Here is a 17,420-nt window from a genome sequence, read left to right as displayed (position 1 = left end):
GTGCAACATTAAGCCTACACAAAAAAATCACTATTCCACAAGATTTCATGACAGGGGACAGATTGATGGCCTTGCGCGCCCAAGTCCACCATAAAGTCTTGGCCAAATAAAGACGTGTCGAAATTAACCTATTACGTCAAAATCAATATGCATGCGTCAGGGTTTTTCCACCAACCGCTACTTCAGAATTAAACTACTATAAATATGCATGAACGGAGTAGATACGAATACGTGGGGCAGATACATGCGAAACTCATTTTAAACAGTCCACAATCGATGCTGCGCTCACCTGCTTAGTTAGTTCCGCTGAGACCAACGCAGCACCTCAAAACTCATGTCTTATGTCAAAACTGTACCAGCCCTTACTCGGGCAGGCGTGGATATAAACGTCAGAAGACTGAATACCCTTTCTAACCGAAGAGCACAGTCCACTGTCGCCTCAACTCAGGCAGACCAGGATGTCACCAACAGAGAGTCCTACTCTTCAAGGAAAAGCAGAAATGCTTCCTCCTCTCCAAAGATCTCTATTGACTTTGAGCTGACACAGGAAGCATACAAGAGTAAAGACAATTTAGAACTGCTCAGAAGTTTGGTGGTTTTCAAACTGTGCTCCTATGACCTTTTGGTTGATAAGAACAAGGAGGTATGGTATAATATCTGTGTGCTGAATCTGCATTAAGCTTGTATTTGTTTTGTTGTTGAGAAGCTCAAGTTGGCGAGACACACAAACTGTATTCGAGAAACTTTACCGCATGTGATCATGTGTCGCTCTACGTCCTGCTGTGGTGGTTTCACTTGCTGATCCGTCTGTCCTTTAGAAGGATGCTGACTTATAATAGAAGACAACACAGAAGGCCCAAATGACTTTCTAAAGGCAGGACAATCTGCATTTTATATATATATATCTAAATATATATAGAATATATAAGAAACAGAATACAATTGGAATTATTTCTCCAGTGAGGGAACTCTTATTTGAAGCGGTATAAGAAAACATAAACAAAGTTTGTTTAACATTCAGTTCGCCTAAAGGGTGTGCATACAGGTGCAGGCAGCAAGGAATCTATATTACCTCTCTTCCAGTAAATCTGTCGTCTGCCTAGTATGCTGTGTGCCTGTATCCCTAGATAACGTTACCACCAAGCGGTCTATTTAGAGTGTGGAATTACTCATAACTGAGTAATTCAGTTATGCATAAGATTATAGATTAGATTATATAACTGTGAAGATTATATAACTGTGCCTGACTTGCCTGGCCCTCCTCCCACTGTTTGCTGTCATCTTGAGGTTCTCACCTCAGTGAAATGTCCAAAAAACTGAAAAAAGACGGTGTTCATGGCAAATGCTATAACAATGTTATGTATCATTTATAAAGGCTTTATTGCCATTATTACCACACAATTATTGGCCACACAAGTAAATGGCGTGAACAAAATTTAAAGGAAATGTTTACTTGTTTGCAGGGACTGCATTCACTGTAAACGCTTTCATTTAAAATCGCGCTTTACCGCAGATCCTCAGCGCTACAGCTTGAAACGAGCACTAAATGCATTTCCCTTTTTTTTCTTAGCTGATGGATATCAGTAAGTTCGTACTGGGGAAGAAGGCATTTGAGCAGTTTATGAAGATGACATTCTATGGCCAGTTTGTGGCGGGAGAGGACCACAAGTCCATCAAGTCTCTGATTCAAAAGAACAGGGCCTTCGGAGTGGGCTCTGTCCTGGACTACAGTGTAGAGGAGGACCTCACACAAGAAGATGCAGTGACTAAAGAGATGGAGTAAGTAAATTGCTTATTACCCTAAACATTATGTTTCTAACCTATATAAAATGCTGTTCCACAACTTAATCAGAAGGAATATGAGTGGTGATGAATGTGATGAATGCATTTCCTGTCATCAGTTAGGCATTCGATAAGGATTAGGGAATATAGAAAGTACTGCAGTTCTGTGTTATTCACTTCTGAAAGCACACAAGCATTGCTTTAAGCAAACAAAGTTCTATTTTTCACACATACAGATATAGTTCCCCAAACTAATGTAATTTCCTTATTTTGTATAAAATCAAAAGGCATCCAAATCTAACCAGAGTGAATGACCACAAGTATGATTTTCCCCTCGTTTGAAGCCAGGGACATGCTATAATTTGATATCCCTCTTAGGATGTAAACACTAGTCTGTCCAGACCCCATTGGTCGGTTTGGTCAAGGCCCTCCTCGGTGGATTGGCTGGCCTCTCGGAACTCACTCTTCAGGAATTCTGTCACATGAGTTGATCCCAGCTCTGATATAAGCCTGTATGACAGGCCAGGAAAAACTTACACAAGCGTTCTCTCTGAGGAGAGCTGTAGTTTTGATGTGTGAGATAATGGCACTATGTACTCACACTGTGAGAGAGTTATGCTAAGAACATTTGTTTTTCTTCTTAGCTTAGTTTCCTGACCCCTCTTTGAAGGACAACTTTAACTTTGAGGTTATATACTTATAAATAAATAAATAAGACATTTAGTCCAGTGAGAGAGATAAATAAAGCCGCTTAAATTGAAATTGAATTGAGAGAGAGAGAGGAACATGCTGCCAAAGGACTCTCTCTCTCTCTCTCTCTCTCTCAATACACATACAGTCACTTCATTGCTCTGCTTAATTTTGTACTTTGTCTTTACTTTGTCTGCCATCAAAAGACATGGCCATCAAAGTCTCAGTCAAGCCTCTCTGTTGGTAAAAAAACAGACCTGCAAGGCATACGCTAGGGAAAGGTAGCTAGTCTACTTTGATGCAAGACGACTGCTATAGTAACGTTCGTGCTTGACCTGCACTTCTATGACCCTCCAAAGAGAATCGCACTGATCAGCAACAGTAGGACACAAACAACAGGAACGCTTGGCCTTCCAGGAGAATAAAATAGAAAAGTATAGAGGCTTCACAGGCTCATACATGTACACACAAATATGCAAACCAACAACCAAACGATCACTCAGACATTTACAGTTCCATCCCAAGCATGTAAAACGTCTGGCACTTACAGTCCAGACATGCCATCATACCATTCAACCTCCTTCTGTTTAAACGCACTGACAGTGACGTCCAAAAACCCACCAAACCTAGCACCAATAACCGCCAAAATACCCAATATAGTGTCCTGTGACGTCAGCCCTTGTGTCCTGTGATCTGTGATGGTGTAGTGTGTCTGAGTGCCCTTTCAGGAAGGTCAAAACATTGGCAGGGAGACAGCTCAGCTTCAGTCAATCTGGGGCCACCTGTGGGTAGATGTGTGCTATATACACTGGCTTCTGCCTCAAGGGCAATATGGTTCATAGAATGGTGTTTATTTCTAGAAGTGGAACGGGGCTTGATGTGTGGTCACCAAGGAATTGAATGTGTGTGTGTGTGTGTGTAGAGAGAGATCTCTTAATATACTTTCTGTCCATAACACTATAATACTAAACTTTGTGTCCATAACAAATTAATAAATTCTCCTCTCTTTTCTCATTGCCAGCTCATGTGTGTCTGCTACAGAGAAAGAAGGCATGAGTAAGTCCGTCCTTGTGTTTTTTTGCTCTCATTTGAGCCCAAACTATATGATGCAACTGGTTGCAATAGGGAGGAATGCTGATGTGTTTGCTTCCCCCTGCAGGCATGGACCACAGAGAAAAGCAGTATAAGGCTCACCAACAGTTTGGGGACCGTCGAGGGGGAGTGACCGGCGCCAGGACATACTTCTACTCTGATGAGGCCAAATGTGACCAACACATGGAGACCTTCCTAAAGTGTATCAAAGCATCTGGTACACCTGTGGATATAAACAATACGAAAAGGCTGGGCGGTTGGGATGGAGTGTTTTATTCAGTGACTAATAGTAATAGTAGTAATTACCATGTACCAATTTGTAGTTCCTTGGCATCATAACACTCACTAAAGGACACTCATAATCGCAAGACCGTAATTAGTACTCAGCAAAATATCCCTCTATGTAACCTTACTGTTTAGACAACATTATGCAAAATGCATCAGCTTCCTATTCCCATGAATTTATATATTGCTGTTTTTGATTGATATTAGTGAGGCTTACACTGAGCATGTGTGACCTATCAACCTTCATCCAGGTGGGAGCTCAGTGGATGGCTTCTCTGCCATCAAGATGACTGCACTGGGACGACCTCAGTTCCTGGTAGTTAAAGGGGAACTCACCTCATTCAATATCCATGTGTAACACACACTTAGCTGATAGTTGACTCTCTGATAAAGTGCTTGTATTTTGTTCTCTACCTCTATAGCTCAAGTTCTCGGAGGTGCTGGTGAAATGGAAGCGTTTCTTCAGCTTCCTGGCGGCACAGCAGGGGAGAGATGGCATGGAGGCTCTGGAGCAGAGGCTAGAGCTGCAGCCACTACAGGTACACAGAACACACAGGGTTGGGGAGTAACAGTTCCGTTACCAGCAAAAATATTGTAATCAGCTTACAGATACTTTTGAAAAACTAGATGAATACTTATAGGATTACTTTTCAATTCAGAAAGAACGTTTTCTCAATGACTGTAACGAGTGCGCTGAGAGTCGTGAAGCAAGTGTTTTAATAAATAAACACGAAACACAAACAACGCACCGACATGAAACCGTTAATAACACCTGAGGAAAGAACCAAGGGGAGTGACAGATATAGGGAAGATAATTAAGGAGGTTATAGAGTCCAGGTGAGTGTCATGAGGCGCTGGTGCTCTCGACGATGGCAACAGATGTGCAGGATAATCAGCAGCCTGATGACCTAGAGGACGGAGAGGGGTATGCGTGACAGTACCCCCTCCCTGATGCACGGATCCAGCCGCAGGACACCGACAAAGGGGACGAACCCGGGGATCAGGAGCTGACCGGTTACCCCTGCTGAAGCGCGGGAACCTGTCGAGACTGCTGGGGTGCGAGAACCTGTCAGACCGGCTGAGGCAGGGGAGCCTGGCCATCTGGCTGAGGCATGAGAGCCTGTAGCGGCTCCCGGACCCAATGTCATTTACACTAACACACAAAAAAACACTCCCTGATGCTTCCCTTAGGTGAGGTGTTATTCTGTAATGATGGGGCGGTGAGTCGAAAGCAGGTGCAGGTGAAACATTTTAATAAAACAACAAAACCATGAACACAACACTAACATAAGGCAGTACGCCGAGACACAAGAACAGAGTCAATAACACCTGAGGAAAGAACCACGGGGAGTGACAGATATGGGGAAGATAATCAAGGAGGGGATGGAGTCCAGGTAAGTGTCATGAGGCGCTGGTGCGCTTGACGATGGTGACAGGTGTGCGGGATTATCAGCAGCCTGATGACCTAGAGGCCGGAGAGGGAGTACTTGACAATGACATTCAAATCAGAATTGAAAAAAGGCGCAAGTTTAAATTTGTCCGGCGTGAGCGAGTCTGGCTACAAGTCAGAGACCACTATTTATAATGACACAAGGCGAGACCCAGATGCAGACACAGGAGGCAGATGGTTTGAGCTCTGATATTTATTATAGTCCAAGGGATAGACAAAAGGCAGGTCGGGGACAGGAAAGAGTTTATAGCCAGGGCTGAGTCCAAAATGGTACAGGGCAGCAGGCAGGCTCGAGGTCAGGGGCAGGCAGAGTGGTTAGGCAGGCTCGAGGTCAGGGGCAGGCAGAGTGGTTAGGCAGGCTCAGAGTCAAGACAGGCAAGGGTCAAAACCAGGAGGACAAGAAAAAGAGAGACTGGGGAAAAACAGGAGCTGAGAGAAAAAAACACTGGTTGACTTGGCAAACAAGATGAACTAGTGCAGACAGACAGAAAACACAGGTAAAAATATCCAAGGGATAATGGGGAACATGGTCGACAACTTGAAGGGGGTGGAGACAAGCACAAGGACAGGTGAAACAGATCAGGGTGTGACACTATGATGACACACCAAACGTGTTTTATGGATCGCAGGAAAATAGGAATAGGTTTTGTAGGCTACAGTCCAAGCTATGTCTTCCAATGGTGTGACTGCTGTTGGCATCAAAAGATCCAACTTGAATAAACGCTTGGAGTTAAGGACAACAGCAGTGGTGGATATCACTTATTATTTATATCTACATAGCACATTGATGTGAATCACACTACTGCTCTCTCATTTACCTATTTGTATTTGTATTTATTACATATCCCCATTAGCTGCTGCCAAGGCAGCATCTACTCTTCCTGGGGTCTAGCAAACTTAAGGCAATTGTATATAATTTAAAACATTCCATTATATTTCACAACAGATTTCACAACACATTAAGTGTGTGCCCTCAGGCCACTACTCTACTATCACATATCTAAAACACAAAATCCATGTGTATGTGTGTATAGTGTGTATGTTACCGTGTGTGTGTGTGTCTGTGCGCCTTACAGATTGTGGTTGTTGGGGTTCGCAGTTCACCAATATATATATATATATATATATATGTGTATTTTAACCCAATAATGGTAGAATTTAAGAAGGTTAAGCTGCTTATCAATCACTGTTTTTGTGACCAGTGGATAGTCAGTGAAAAATGCGCTCTTGAAACAGCTTTAGTGCGGTTCCCAGCCTATTGAATAAAAGTTTGAGGGAGTTTCTCCTTTCTAAACTCCCTGTGGTATTGTGTTCAATACTGTCAAAAACTAGTTTAATTTAAGTGGGGCTTTTATTGCTCAATCTAATTCATGCTGATAAAGAAAACAGACACATGCTCAAACTTGCACACTTTTGATAGAATTATCCCAAACAGCTGCAAATTATCGGCATATATAAGTGTCACCAACAAAAATGTAAGCAATACCAAATGCAGTATATGGTTTTCATTTGTCACATGCGAATTGCACTTTTCAGTAGTGCTCAAAGCATGCCTTTACATGAGCGCAACATTTATTTTTCAACTTGAAGCAATGACCAGTCCTCCATGACAACAAGTCCTTAGTCCAATTAAGTCCTTAGTGTTTGCGTTAAGTTCAGGTAAAACATTTTGACTAATCTATATTTCCAAGTCTTGAAGATAAAGGGTTATTAATTAATTGGAACGACAGGACATCTGACAGACTTTGTTTTTTAATGTAAATACATGGCCTACTTGTATCATTATCTGTAGTAGAAAGCAGTGGCTTAGAAGAGGCCTACATAACCAACCCATAAAGTAAAATGCAACATCCATTTATGGCCAGCTATGTAAACTCTCAAATGTATTTAGTCTGCAATAAATGTCATTCAATTGGTCATATTCATTTTTGTCTTCTTCTAATGCCTCTTAAGCGGAAAGCAAGCTAAAAGTAACTGAACGTAAACAGATTGTGTTACTGAGTTTGTGTAATCCAAAAGTTATGATTCTGATTACAATTTTTGGAAGGTAACTAGTAACCGTCACGGATTATATTTAGAAAGTAACCTACCCAACGCTGAGAACACAGTTGCTGTTCTTTAGGGTTTATAATGACTTGTGTATAGGTTTGATCCATTGAGATAACAATGTCGTACTATATATACGGTCAAAAATGCCTATTTGTCCATACAGGAGTTTATGACCACGCTGGGGGCCACAGGTGACTTCCATGGCTGGTTCACTGGAGAAAAACAAGGATCAGGGTAAAAATAATACCTCTCGTTCGAGAAACTGTATTGTGCCATAAAGCAGTAGAATAATTGCCCTTGCATACTTTGTTGAAAAAGCCCCTTACAACAACTATATTTGACTTACTAAAAGCGGTCTCTCTCTGTGCCCCTTCAGAACCATTGACAGGCTGGACTGGAACAGCCTGATCGACGACAGAATAAAGATATCAGATCTGCTGGTTGTCCCAAATTTAGAGGTAAGCAAGGCACGGCAATGGCAACGAAAGTGCTCTAGAAGATAGAAGATACCACTTGGTTTCAAACTCAAGTGGTTCTGTAAACACCTCCAAACCCTGTCAATTGTTTGAGTAAATACGTTGATAAGATTGACCATTCAGTTTAGAGTTGATCCCAGAATGGTGAAAGAATGTTTGAAAAGAGTTGCACCTCTTGTGACTCACTGGGCCTGACATGGTTTGAATTGGCACGCCATTCCCTATGTAAGCATTAACACATGACAGCTGTGCAATTCCAAGGAATAACCACACACCTCAGCGGTGTGAGAAGGCTTGAGGCCGTGTGTTAATACTTACTTATCTTAGCTTAGACAAAGCCAGTCTGTTGAAGGTAAAGGCCCTCAGGTCTCTGTGTGTGTGGGCTGTCTCCAGTGTTAGCTCAGACAGTGTGATTCATTGAGCCTCAGGTAAGGTATTTTAGGCTCTCCTTTCTTTGTTTGTCCAGACTGGTCAGCTGGAGCCCCTGCTCAATAAGTTCACAGAGGAGGAGGAGAAACAGATGAAGAGGATGCTCCAGAGGCTGGACGTACTTGCCAATGTAAATATGAAACCATGCTTATGTTATCTTCAGCAATGTTATGCTATGTCACGTTACATCACACCAGGTCATCTTATCATCTCATAATTAGCTACCAGTTCAGTTTCCTTGGTTTATTGAGAAAAACTCTGAGCTCATGTGTGGAATGAAGTGGAACTCACCTGTTCTGGCTGTCTGTGTTGCAGCATGCAGAGGAGCACAGTGTTCGTCTGATGGTGGATGCAGAGCAGACCTACTTCCAGCCCGCCATCAGCACACTGACTGTGGAGATGCAGAGGATCTACAATAGAGGGAAACCTGTCATCTTCAACACCTACCAGTGCTACCTCAAGGTTAGGGACCCATTACGTTGCCATCCTTCCAAGTCTTGTTTGTCACATCGACAAGGAAGTTGAAGCCTGGGAGCTGAGGCTACTAGAGACCCTGTCACTGAGTTTCTATGCTCATACATGTAGTCATGTCTTACCAGCAGCTCTCTGAAACACATCATTTGAAGGTTTGCTTATAAACAGCTTATACGCCATTATTATACAGATGACCGGTGTCCCTAATATCCCTCCTTTACTTCCTTCCTCTCGCTTTCTCTACCATTGTAGGAGGCCTATGATATCGTGACCATGGATGTTGAGTTGTCTAGGCGTGAGGGATGGTTTTTTGGGGCCAAGCTGGTGCGTGGGGCTTATATGTACCAGGAGAGGAGCAGAGCGGAGGAGATCGGATACGAGGACCCCATCAACCCTGACTATGAGACCACTAACATGATGTACCACAAGTAAGGGATGGATGTGCTTATTTAGTTACTCACTGTGCTTAAATAAATACTGTTCTTAAAACATTCTTCAATTCGTATTGAATAGCAATTGTTTTTAAGAACCTGTTAAAATGCTGAATGACCTATAAAGTAAACTCTCTGACTTGACCAAAAGTAGAGCACTATGAGGAATTTTTCAGTAACAGCTGTGTAATATAATTTCACACAGAGAGCATTTTGGATTGTATTTTTTTTATTTTAGTCATTCAGCAGACACTCTTATCTAGAGCGACTTACAGGAGCATCTAGGGTTAAGTGCCTTGCTCAGGGGCACATCGACCAATTTTTCACCTAGTCGGCTCAGTGATTCAAACTACAACCTTCCAGTTACTGTCCCAACGCTCTTAACCGCTAGGATACCTGTAGTTTACTTAACATGTCTGTCATGTCTGTACTCTGTAAGGTGTCTAGACTACATCCTCGATGAGATTGTACTGAACAGAAATGCCAATGTCATGGTTGCTTCTCACAATGAGGACACAGTGAAGCACACCCTCAGGAGGCAAGTCTCATTACTGCACTGCATGGCCTTAGCTTGACACAGACACACTGAGGATGGCTCTCTGCCAAGTTTTCCTGCTCAAACTCTAACACACGTAGTTATTGCATTTCTATAGAGTTTTTCTCATGTTTAAAGCATATACTATGTACATTCATGGCCAAAAGTTTTGAGAATGACACAAATATTAATTTTCACAAAGTCTGCTGCCTCAGTTTGTATGATGGCAATTTGCATATACTCCAGAATGTTATGAAGAGTGATCAGATGAATTGCAATTAATTGCAAAGTCCCTCTTTGCCATGCAAAGAACTGAATCTCAAAATCTTCCACTGCATTTCAGCCCTGCCACAAAAGGACCAGCTGACATCATGTCAGTGATTCTCTCATTATCACAGGTGTGAGTGTTGACGAGAACAAGGCTGGAGATCACTTTGGGAGGGGGGGGGCTCTTGGGTGGCGGGACAGTTTGATTGTGTCTGCTGGGCTGCAGAAGTTTTGTTTGTTTTCAGCGTGTGTAGTTTATCAAGTATTTAACTCAATCATCGGTGTGATTGCTTTAGGTTGTGGTTATTTTCGTTTGGGACCGCGCCCGTTATGGATCGCATGGATTAGTAGCAACATTGTTGCGAAGCTTTGACATACAAACCAACAAACCATCGGACAGTCAGACAGTTTCTCTTCCCTCTATCATTCCAGTGCGTTACTTCCCATTGAAGTTCATTAGAGCTGGACTATTATTGCCCAGCCAGAAGTATTTGGATGGACATTTTAGTTAAAAGGGAGGTTGCTTGCAAGTTGTGTATTGTTATGTGAACTGTATTGAGCTGAGGTGTACTAATGGCATGTGGCCGAGAAGATTGCGGACATTTTTAAGGCCTTTGTTGTGTCTATGAACACCCGCCACATTCATACCCTCTGCACTCATCCACTGGAAGATAATACAGATTATTGCAAATCCTCTGTTGATGACTGGGTTCGTTCTTGTATGAAGTTGCTTTTAAATTGCTCTGCCATTATTAGTATTAGTATTATTGTATGAGGGATTCTTGTTGGGGTTACCCCTGTGCTGTGATGTTGGTTTTATATGGTGTGTATTCTCTTTTCTCTCCACTGGCTATCTGGTAAACAGGCTACACTCTAGGCAGTCTATTCTGCTGATGTGTGTGGGTCTGGTAGTGGTACTCTCTCTATTCTACTCTTTTACTTTCGGCATGGTTAATACCTGCCTGGCGACCGAACAAAATCTTTCTTTACCCCTCTCAAATAAATACCGCTACAATGCTGATTGAGTTTGAATAACAGACTGGAAACTTCAAAAGGAGGGTGGTGCTTGGAATCATTGTTCTTCCTCTGTCAATCATGGTTACCTGCAAGGAAACACGTGCCGTCATATTTGCTTTGTACAAAAGGTCTTCACAGGCAAGGACATTGCTGCCAGTAAAATTGCACCTAAATCAACCATTTATCGGATCATCAAAAACTTCAAGGAGAGCGGTTCAATTGTTGTGAAGAAGGCTTCAGGCCGCCCAAGAAAGTCCAGCAAGCTCCAGGACTGTCTCCTAAAGTTGATTCAGTTGCGGGATCGGGGCACCACCAGTACAGAGCTTGCTCAGAAATGGCTGCAGGCAGGTGTGAGTGCATCTGCACGCACAGTGAGGCAAAGACTTTTGGAGGATGGCTTGGTGTCAAGAAGGGTAGCAAAGAAGCCACTTCTCTCCAGGAAAAACATCAGGGACAGACTGATATTCTGCAAAAGATACAGGGATTGGACTGCTGAGGACTGGGGTAAAGTAATTTTCTCTGATGAATCCCCTTTCCGATTGTTTGGGGCATCTGGAAAAAAGCTTGTCCGGAGAAGACAAGGTGAGCGCTACCATCAGTCCTGTGTCATGCCAACAGTGAAGCATCCAGAGACCATTCATGCTTGGGGTTGCTTCTCAGTCAAGGGAGTGTGCTCACTCACAATTTTGCCTAAGAACACAGCCATGAATAAAGAATGGTACCAACACATCCCCCGAGAGCAACTTCTCCCAACCATCCAGGAACAGTTTTGTGACGAACAATGCCTTTTCCAGCATGATGGAGCACCTTACCATAAGGCAAAAGTGATAACTAAGTGGGAACAAATCATCGATATTTTGGGTCCATGGCCAGGACACTCCCCAGAACTTAATCCCATTGAGAATTTGTGGTCAATCCTCAAGAGGCGGGTGGACAAACAAAAACCCACAAATTCTGACAAACTCCAAGCATTGATTATGCAAGAATGGGCTGCCATCAGTCAGGATGTGGCTCAGAAGTTAATTGATAGCATGCCAGGGCGGATTGCAGAGGTCTTGGAAAAGAAGGGTCAACACTGCAAATATTGACTCTTTGCATCAACTTCATGTAATTGTCAATAAAAGCCTTTGACACTTATGAAATGCTTGTAATTATACTTGAGTATTCCATAGTAACATCTGACAAAAATATCTAAAGACACAGAAGCAGCAAACTTTGTGGAAATTAATATTTGTGTCATTCTCAAAACTTTTGGCCATGACTGTACAGTTGAAGTCGGAAGTTTACATACACCTTAGCCAAATACATTTAGACTCAGTTTTTCAGAATTCCTGACATTTAATCCTAGAAAAGATTCCCTGTTTTAGGTCAGTTAGGATCAGCACTTTATTTTAAGAATGTGAAATGTCAGAATAATAGTTGAGAGAGAGATTTATTTCAGCTTTTATTTCTTTCATCACATACCCAGTGGGTCAGAAGTTTATGTACACTCAAGGCTCCTCCTTTTTCCTCCAAACATAGCGATGGTCATTATGGCCAACATTTTCTTTCATCAGACCAGAGGACATTTCTCCAAAACGTCTTTGTACCCATGTGCAGTTGCAAACCGTAGTCTGGCTTTTTTATGGCGGATTTGGAGCAGTGGCTTCTTTCTTGCTGAGCGGCCTTCATAGAACTTATTTTACTGTGGATATAGATACTTTTGTACCTGTTTCCTCCAGCATCTTCACAATGTCCTTTGCTGTTGTTCTGGGATTGCACTTTTCGCACCAAAGTATGTTCATCTCTAGGAGACAGAACGCGTCTTCTTCCTGAGCGATATGACAGCTGCGCAGTCCCATGGTGTTTATACTTGCGTACTATTGTTTGTACAGATGAACGTGGTACCTTCAGGCGTTTGGAAATTGCTCCCAAGGATGAACCAGACTTGTGGAGGTCTACAAAAAAAACTCTGAGGTCTTGGCTGATTTATTTTTATTTTCCCATCATGGCAAGCAAAGAGGCACTGGGTTTGTAGGTAGGCCTTTCACAAATACATCCACAGGTACACCTCCAATTGACTCAAATGATATCAATTAGCTTATCAGAAGCTTCTAAAGCCATGACATAATTTTATGGAATTTTCCAAGCAGTTTAAAGGCACAGTCAACTTAGTGTACGTCAACTTCTGACCCACTGGAATTGTGATACAATGAAATAATCTGTAAACAATTGTAGGAAAAATTACTTGTGTTATGCACAAAGTAGATATCCTAACCAACTTGCCAAAACTATAGCTTGTTAACAAGAAATGTGTGGAGTGGTTGAAAAACGATTTTTAATGACTCCAACTGTGTGTGGAAAGCTAACGTGTCCCTTTCACCATCAGTGCAGCTAGAGCTGTTTGCACATACAGTAACGAAATGTGTCCAAAGGAAGTCTCTATGCCCGGGTACCTCATCTCTTAGATTCATAGACTGTGTCTTCATCACTATCATATACCATACAAATATAACTATTATAATTTTCCTTTTCCTCTTGTTGACACAGGATGAATGAGTTGGGCCTGACTCCCACGGAGAACAAGGTGTACTTTGGACAGCTGCTGGGCATGTGCGACCAAATCAGCTTCCCATTGGGTGAGACTGACTGACTGATTGGTTAATTGATTGATTGGTTAGCTTCCCAATAGTCCAAGTTTGCACTTCCCATGCCTACAGGACAGATTATTGGGATGCAGGGACAGACAGAGCTCTCTGACCTCACATAGCACTGCTGATTTGATGGCATATTGGCCCTGTTTAGATTCCATAGGATTTGTATTGGTATTTCCCAATAGCAGTCAGTTATTTGTGTTGACACATGGAACCTCATGACCCTGCATTGTGCACATATGGAGTTCTGGGACTTGCACTGACACTTTATTGACAAATTGGCCATGACAGGTGTTGGCTCACAGCACTAGTTTGTCAATCAAAGACATTGTATTGAACTAAATCAGGGATGATCAACTGAAGTGCTGGGGAGCCACAGGATGTGAAGGCTTTTGCTCCATCCTAGCGAAGATACTTCTGGTTCAACTTTGTGTGGTCTAAAATTGATGTGCACGATTAGTTGAATAAATTCCCAACTCACTAATTCCATTACACTAGCCAAGTATAATATTTTTTGGGTATGTACTGAAAAGCTGCCCCAATAAATGTCATTCTCTTCCCCTCTGTCTCTCTCTCCTCCAGGCCAGGCAGGTTTCCCGGTCTATAAATATGTTCCATACGGGCCGGTGAATGAGGTGATACCGTACTTATCCCGTCGTGCCCAGGAGAACAGGGGCTTCATGAAGGGTTCCCAGAGGGAGAGGGAGATGCTGTGGAAGGAGCTAAAACGCAGGCTGGCCTCGGGACAAGTCTTCTACAGACCTCAGCCTGAACCGGGTCTATGAAATCACAGCTAGCTAGCTGTCTGTCTGTGCTGTGTCATGACGTTGGCCTCTTTGAGTATATCAACCCCATCCCCTCTCCCTGCCACCCCCCTTGCCTCCTTCAACTAGGCTGCTGTGGTCAGAGGTCGTAAATTCCTGAGAAGACCTCATGGAGAGTAGTCTCTCATTATAGAGAGTAGTCTTTCATGGAGACAAAGGAAATCCTTCCTCCTCACAGAACTTGAGGTACGAACAAATTTCATGTTCTGGAGAAAGTGTAAAAGATCGGTGAAGAATCCAGCTACGAACTGGTCCGTTTGTCACAACTTGGGAAGCTCATGGAAGACTGTGTGGCCACATTACCATAACATTGTTTATATAATAGCCCCAGATAAAGGGTTTACATCTAATTGTTGTATAAGATGAATGAGTGAGTATGATACTGTTTACACAATTTTACAATGTGATTTTGGACTGTTTAATGAAGGAAAACTCAAAAAAGGAATTGGATTTGAACTAAATCAGGGGACCGCCCCTGAGCCCAGTTAGGGTCAGACATCCTGGGACAGCCCTTTTCTGCCATTCCGAATAAAACCCAACTTTGAGAAATTATCACCAGACCATGTTTTTCTCCATTAGCAGGGGGACAAAGGTTGCAGACCATTGCTGAATCTTTTAACCATACCACGTGGTTAAACTCTTAGACTATCGATACCGACAGAATGAGAACAAGTCTTTGATATTAATTACTAGTCTGCAGCTAGGAATTTGGTATCATCGAACGCGAAGAACGACAACCGCCGAAACATCCATTCTATAAGAAATGTCACTTTGAACTATCCCCTTTAACCAAGACAGAGAGAGAAACGGACAATTCTACAAAAGAATGACTTTTCACTAGCGATCAAGACGACACACTGAGCATAAATATATATATTGATTGCAATTGTACCCGAATGAGTGAGAGTTCATGTGTAAAGGATTAGCATTTTAATTGTGGCAAGCCACCATGCCGGTTCAGCCCACTAGTGCATATTCTCCTATCATTTCATGTAACCACATTTACCATATTTGTTTGTTTATGCATTTATGTGAATTACTTAGTTAGTAATAAATTAATTATTTAAGACAATTGATGTATGGATGACTCATAGTGAAGACTGGGTTCGTGCAGCTAACCAACAATTTACGACGTTTGGAAGGAGACTAACGTGAGGTAAAATAAATCATTAATTGATCAGATATGAAAATATCTGAAAGGTTATATTGGGAAATTATAACTTTGTAATCTGAATACTTTCCTTGGTGCCCCGACTTCCTAGTTAATTACAGTTACGTGATTATTCAGTTTAATCACGTAATACTAATTACAGGAATCTTTGATTAAAAACTAAGTCTTCAATTTAATGATAGTAAAGACACGACAGCTGCTTACTCTCTTTCTAGTGCTCTCTCTTTCTGTCTCCTCTCTCTCTTTGTAATGTTCTCTGTCTTATTCTTATCAATTACCCCTCTCTCTTTTAATCTCCCTCCCTTCCCCCCCAGCCATCTTTCTCCCTCTCTTTCCCCCACTTCCCTTTCTTCCTCTCTCTTAATTCTCTCTGAGCATTCCTCTTGGTGTCCTCAGCATCCTCAGAGCGCTGCATATATCATATGGGCAGCTTTACTACTCTAACAGGACTCCCTAAAATGTCAGGCTGGCCCAGACTACCCGTCACTCGCTGCTTTTTATAGCTCTATTTATCCTGGAGAGGGACAACAGTAATAAAAACATAGCAGGCTTGATTTAAATGGCAGTAAAAGATCCATCAATATCCCTTTTACTTTATAATGCTTCTTGAGAATACAAAACCCTCTGAGGAGTATTTCTGTAGATTTCCTACATCATGTTTTAAAGATAGTATCATATAGTGTTCTTTGGAAATGTATACTGTACATAAATCTATGGTGAGAATGTATACTTGTCTACACACACCGGTGCCTCTGTAGTACTGCATTAAATATTGCTCTCATAGACAGAGCTAGTTTAGTTTGAATCAATAAGAGTCTTTTGGAACTAAATTGTGTAAAGGGTCTGGAGGGTTGGTTCTCCGGTAGCCTAGTTTCTTTTGTGTTCATATCCAGGGATGCAATTACAGTATTGTATACGATTCTGGACATCAAATAACTGATACTGACTGTGCTATTTATTTGTCCATTTGGCATGTAAATTAATTACATTTTAAATGTGTTGGATTTTACACTCCAAAATAAAAGAGAGCCGCACACTCTAGGAGCTCAGATGTAATTACCAACGTTTTGACAGCCAAGCTGTCTTCATCAGGGTATAATCACAAACGCTGCGGGATGACTCATTTATATAGTGTCAAAAGACACAGGTGTCTGTAATCATGGCCAAGAGTGGCCTAATATCATTGGTTAATATCAAATATTAAAATGGCATACAAAGAACAGCATACAAGCAACAAATGGATAGCATACGATCATAAATTAATTTTTAACTACACAAGCTTACAAACAATTACAATGACAAAGTCACAATAATCACAAGAATGGCTTCAGATCTTACACTCCAACCTTGTCTCTTGTAAATATACTTAAGCTATCTGTGAAAAGTCAGTAATTTTGTTTATTCAAAATGTGTTTATAACCAAAATGACTGACAAGAAGAATGTATGGAAAAATGCACAAGGCCTCAACAAGTCTTGTACAAGTTGAAAGTAAATTGAGAAATCACAAAGTTATCATCCTCTTTTGATAGCCCAGCTTTTAAGTTAGACTACCAGTATGGGTCATTTTGTGTGATAATTGTTTCATTACTGACAGTCGATTAATATCTCCGTTGGAAACTAATCATGCTTCCCAGTAATTATCACCATGCGACTCTGCAGATGTTCATTCAATTGCCTGTGATATTGTTCTCTCACACTGAATAGGGGAGGGAGAGGATGTGTTATTCACTGTAGGCAAATTGGTCAGAAGAACTCATTGTGTTACAGAAACAAGAAAAATACATTGTCCAATGTAAGGGCTCAATTCAATCTGT

The 17,420-nt window shown here is 41.8% G+C and overlaps 1 protein-coding gene across 2 annotated transcripts; it reads left to right on the top strand.

The window, feature by feature from the left end:
* Positions 1-179: 179 nt before the first annotated feature.
* On the top strand, positions 180-15,506 carry prodhb (proline dehydrogenase (oxidase) 1b). Of its 2 annotated transcripts, XM_021606578.3 has the most exons (14): positions 180-643; positions 1,571-1,779; positions 3,494-3,528; positions 3,632-3,781; positions 4,101-4,165; positions 4,272-4,388; positions 7,512-7,582; positions 7,725-7,806; positions 8,291-8,383; positions 8,569-8,715; positions 8,980-9,155; positions 9,598-9,696; positions 13,507-13,595; positions 14,193-15,506. In XM_021606578.3, the coding sequence occupies exons 1-14, from the start codon at positions 335-337 to the stop codon at positions 14,393-14,395; spliced, it is 1,845 nt and encodes a 614-aa protein (XP_021462253.1). In that variant the 5' UTR covers positions 180-334; the 3' UTR covers positions 14,396-15,506. The 2 variants fall into 2 exon arrangements, with proteins under 2 accessions (XP_021462253.1, XP_036836052.1); XM_036980157.2 differs by lacking the exon at positions 9,598-9,696.
* Positions 15,507-17,420: the final 1,914 nt, after the last annotated feature.

This window comes from Oncorhynchus mykiss, chromosome 6, assembly GCF_057628025.1.
Source record: "Oncorhynchus mykiss isolate SJ-2025 chromosome 6, ASM5762802v1, whole genome shotgun sequence".
Taxonomy (NCBI): domain Eukaryota; kingdom Metazoa; phylum Chordata; class Actinopteri; order Salmoniformes; family Salmonidae; genus Oncorhynchus; species Oncorhynchus mykiss.
The sequence above is the reverse complement of the archived record's forward strand: the minus strand, read 5'-3'. Positions and strand labels throughout refer to the sequence as shown.

Excerpts from the sequence above, each read along its gene's own strand:
- prodhb (XM_021606578.3), top strand. The coding sequence starts at position 335 with ATGTCTTATGTCAAAACTGTACCAGCCCTTACTCGGGCAGGCGTGGAT. Across the intron at positions 1,780-3,493 it reads GCAGTGACTAAAGAGATGGA|CTCATGTGTGTCTGCTACAG; the intron begins GTAAGTAAATTG and ends TCTCATTGCCAG. Across the intron at positions 8,384-8,568 it reads GGCTGGACGTACTTGCCAAT|CATGCAGAGGAGCACAGTGT; the intron begins GTAAATATGAAA and ends TCTGTGTTGCAG.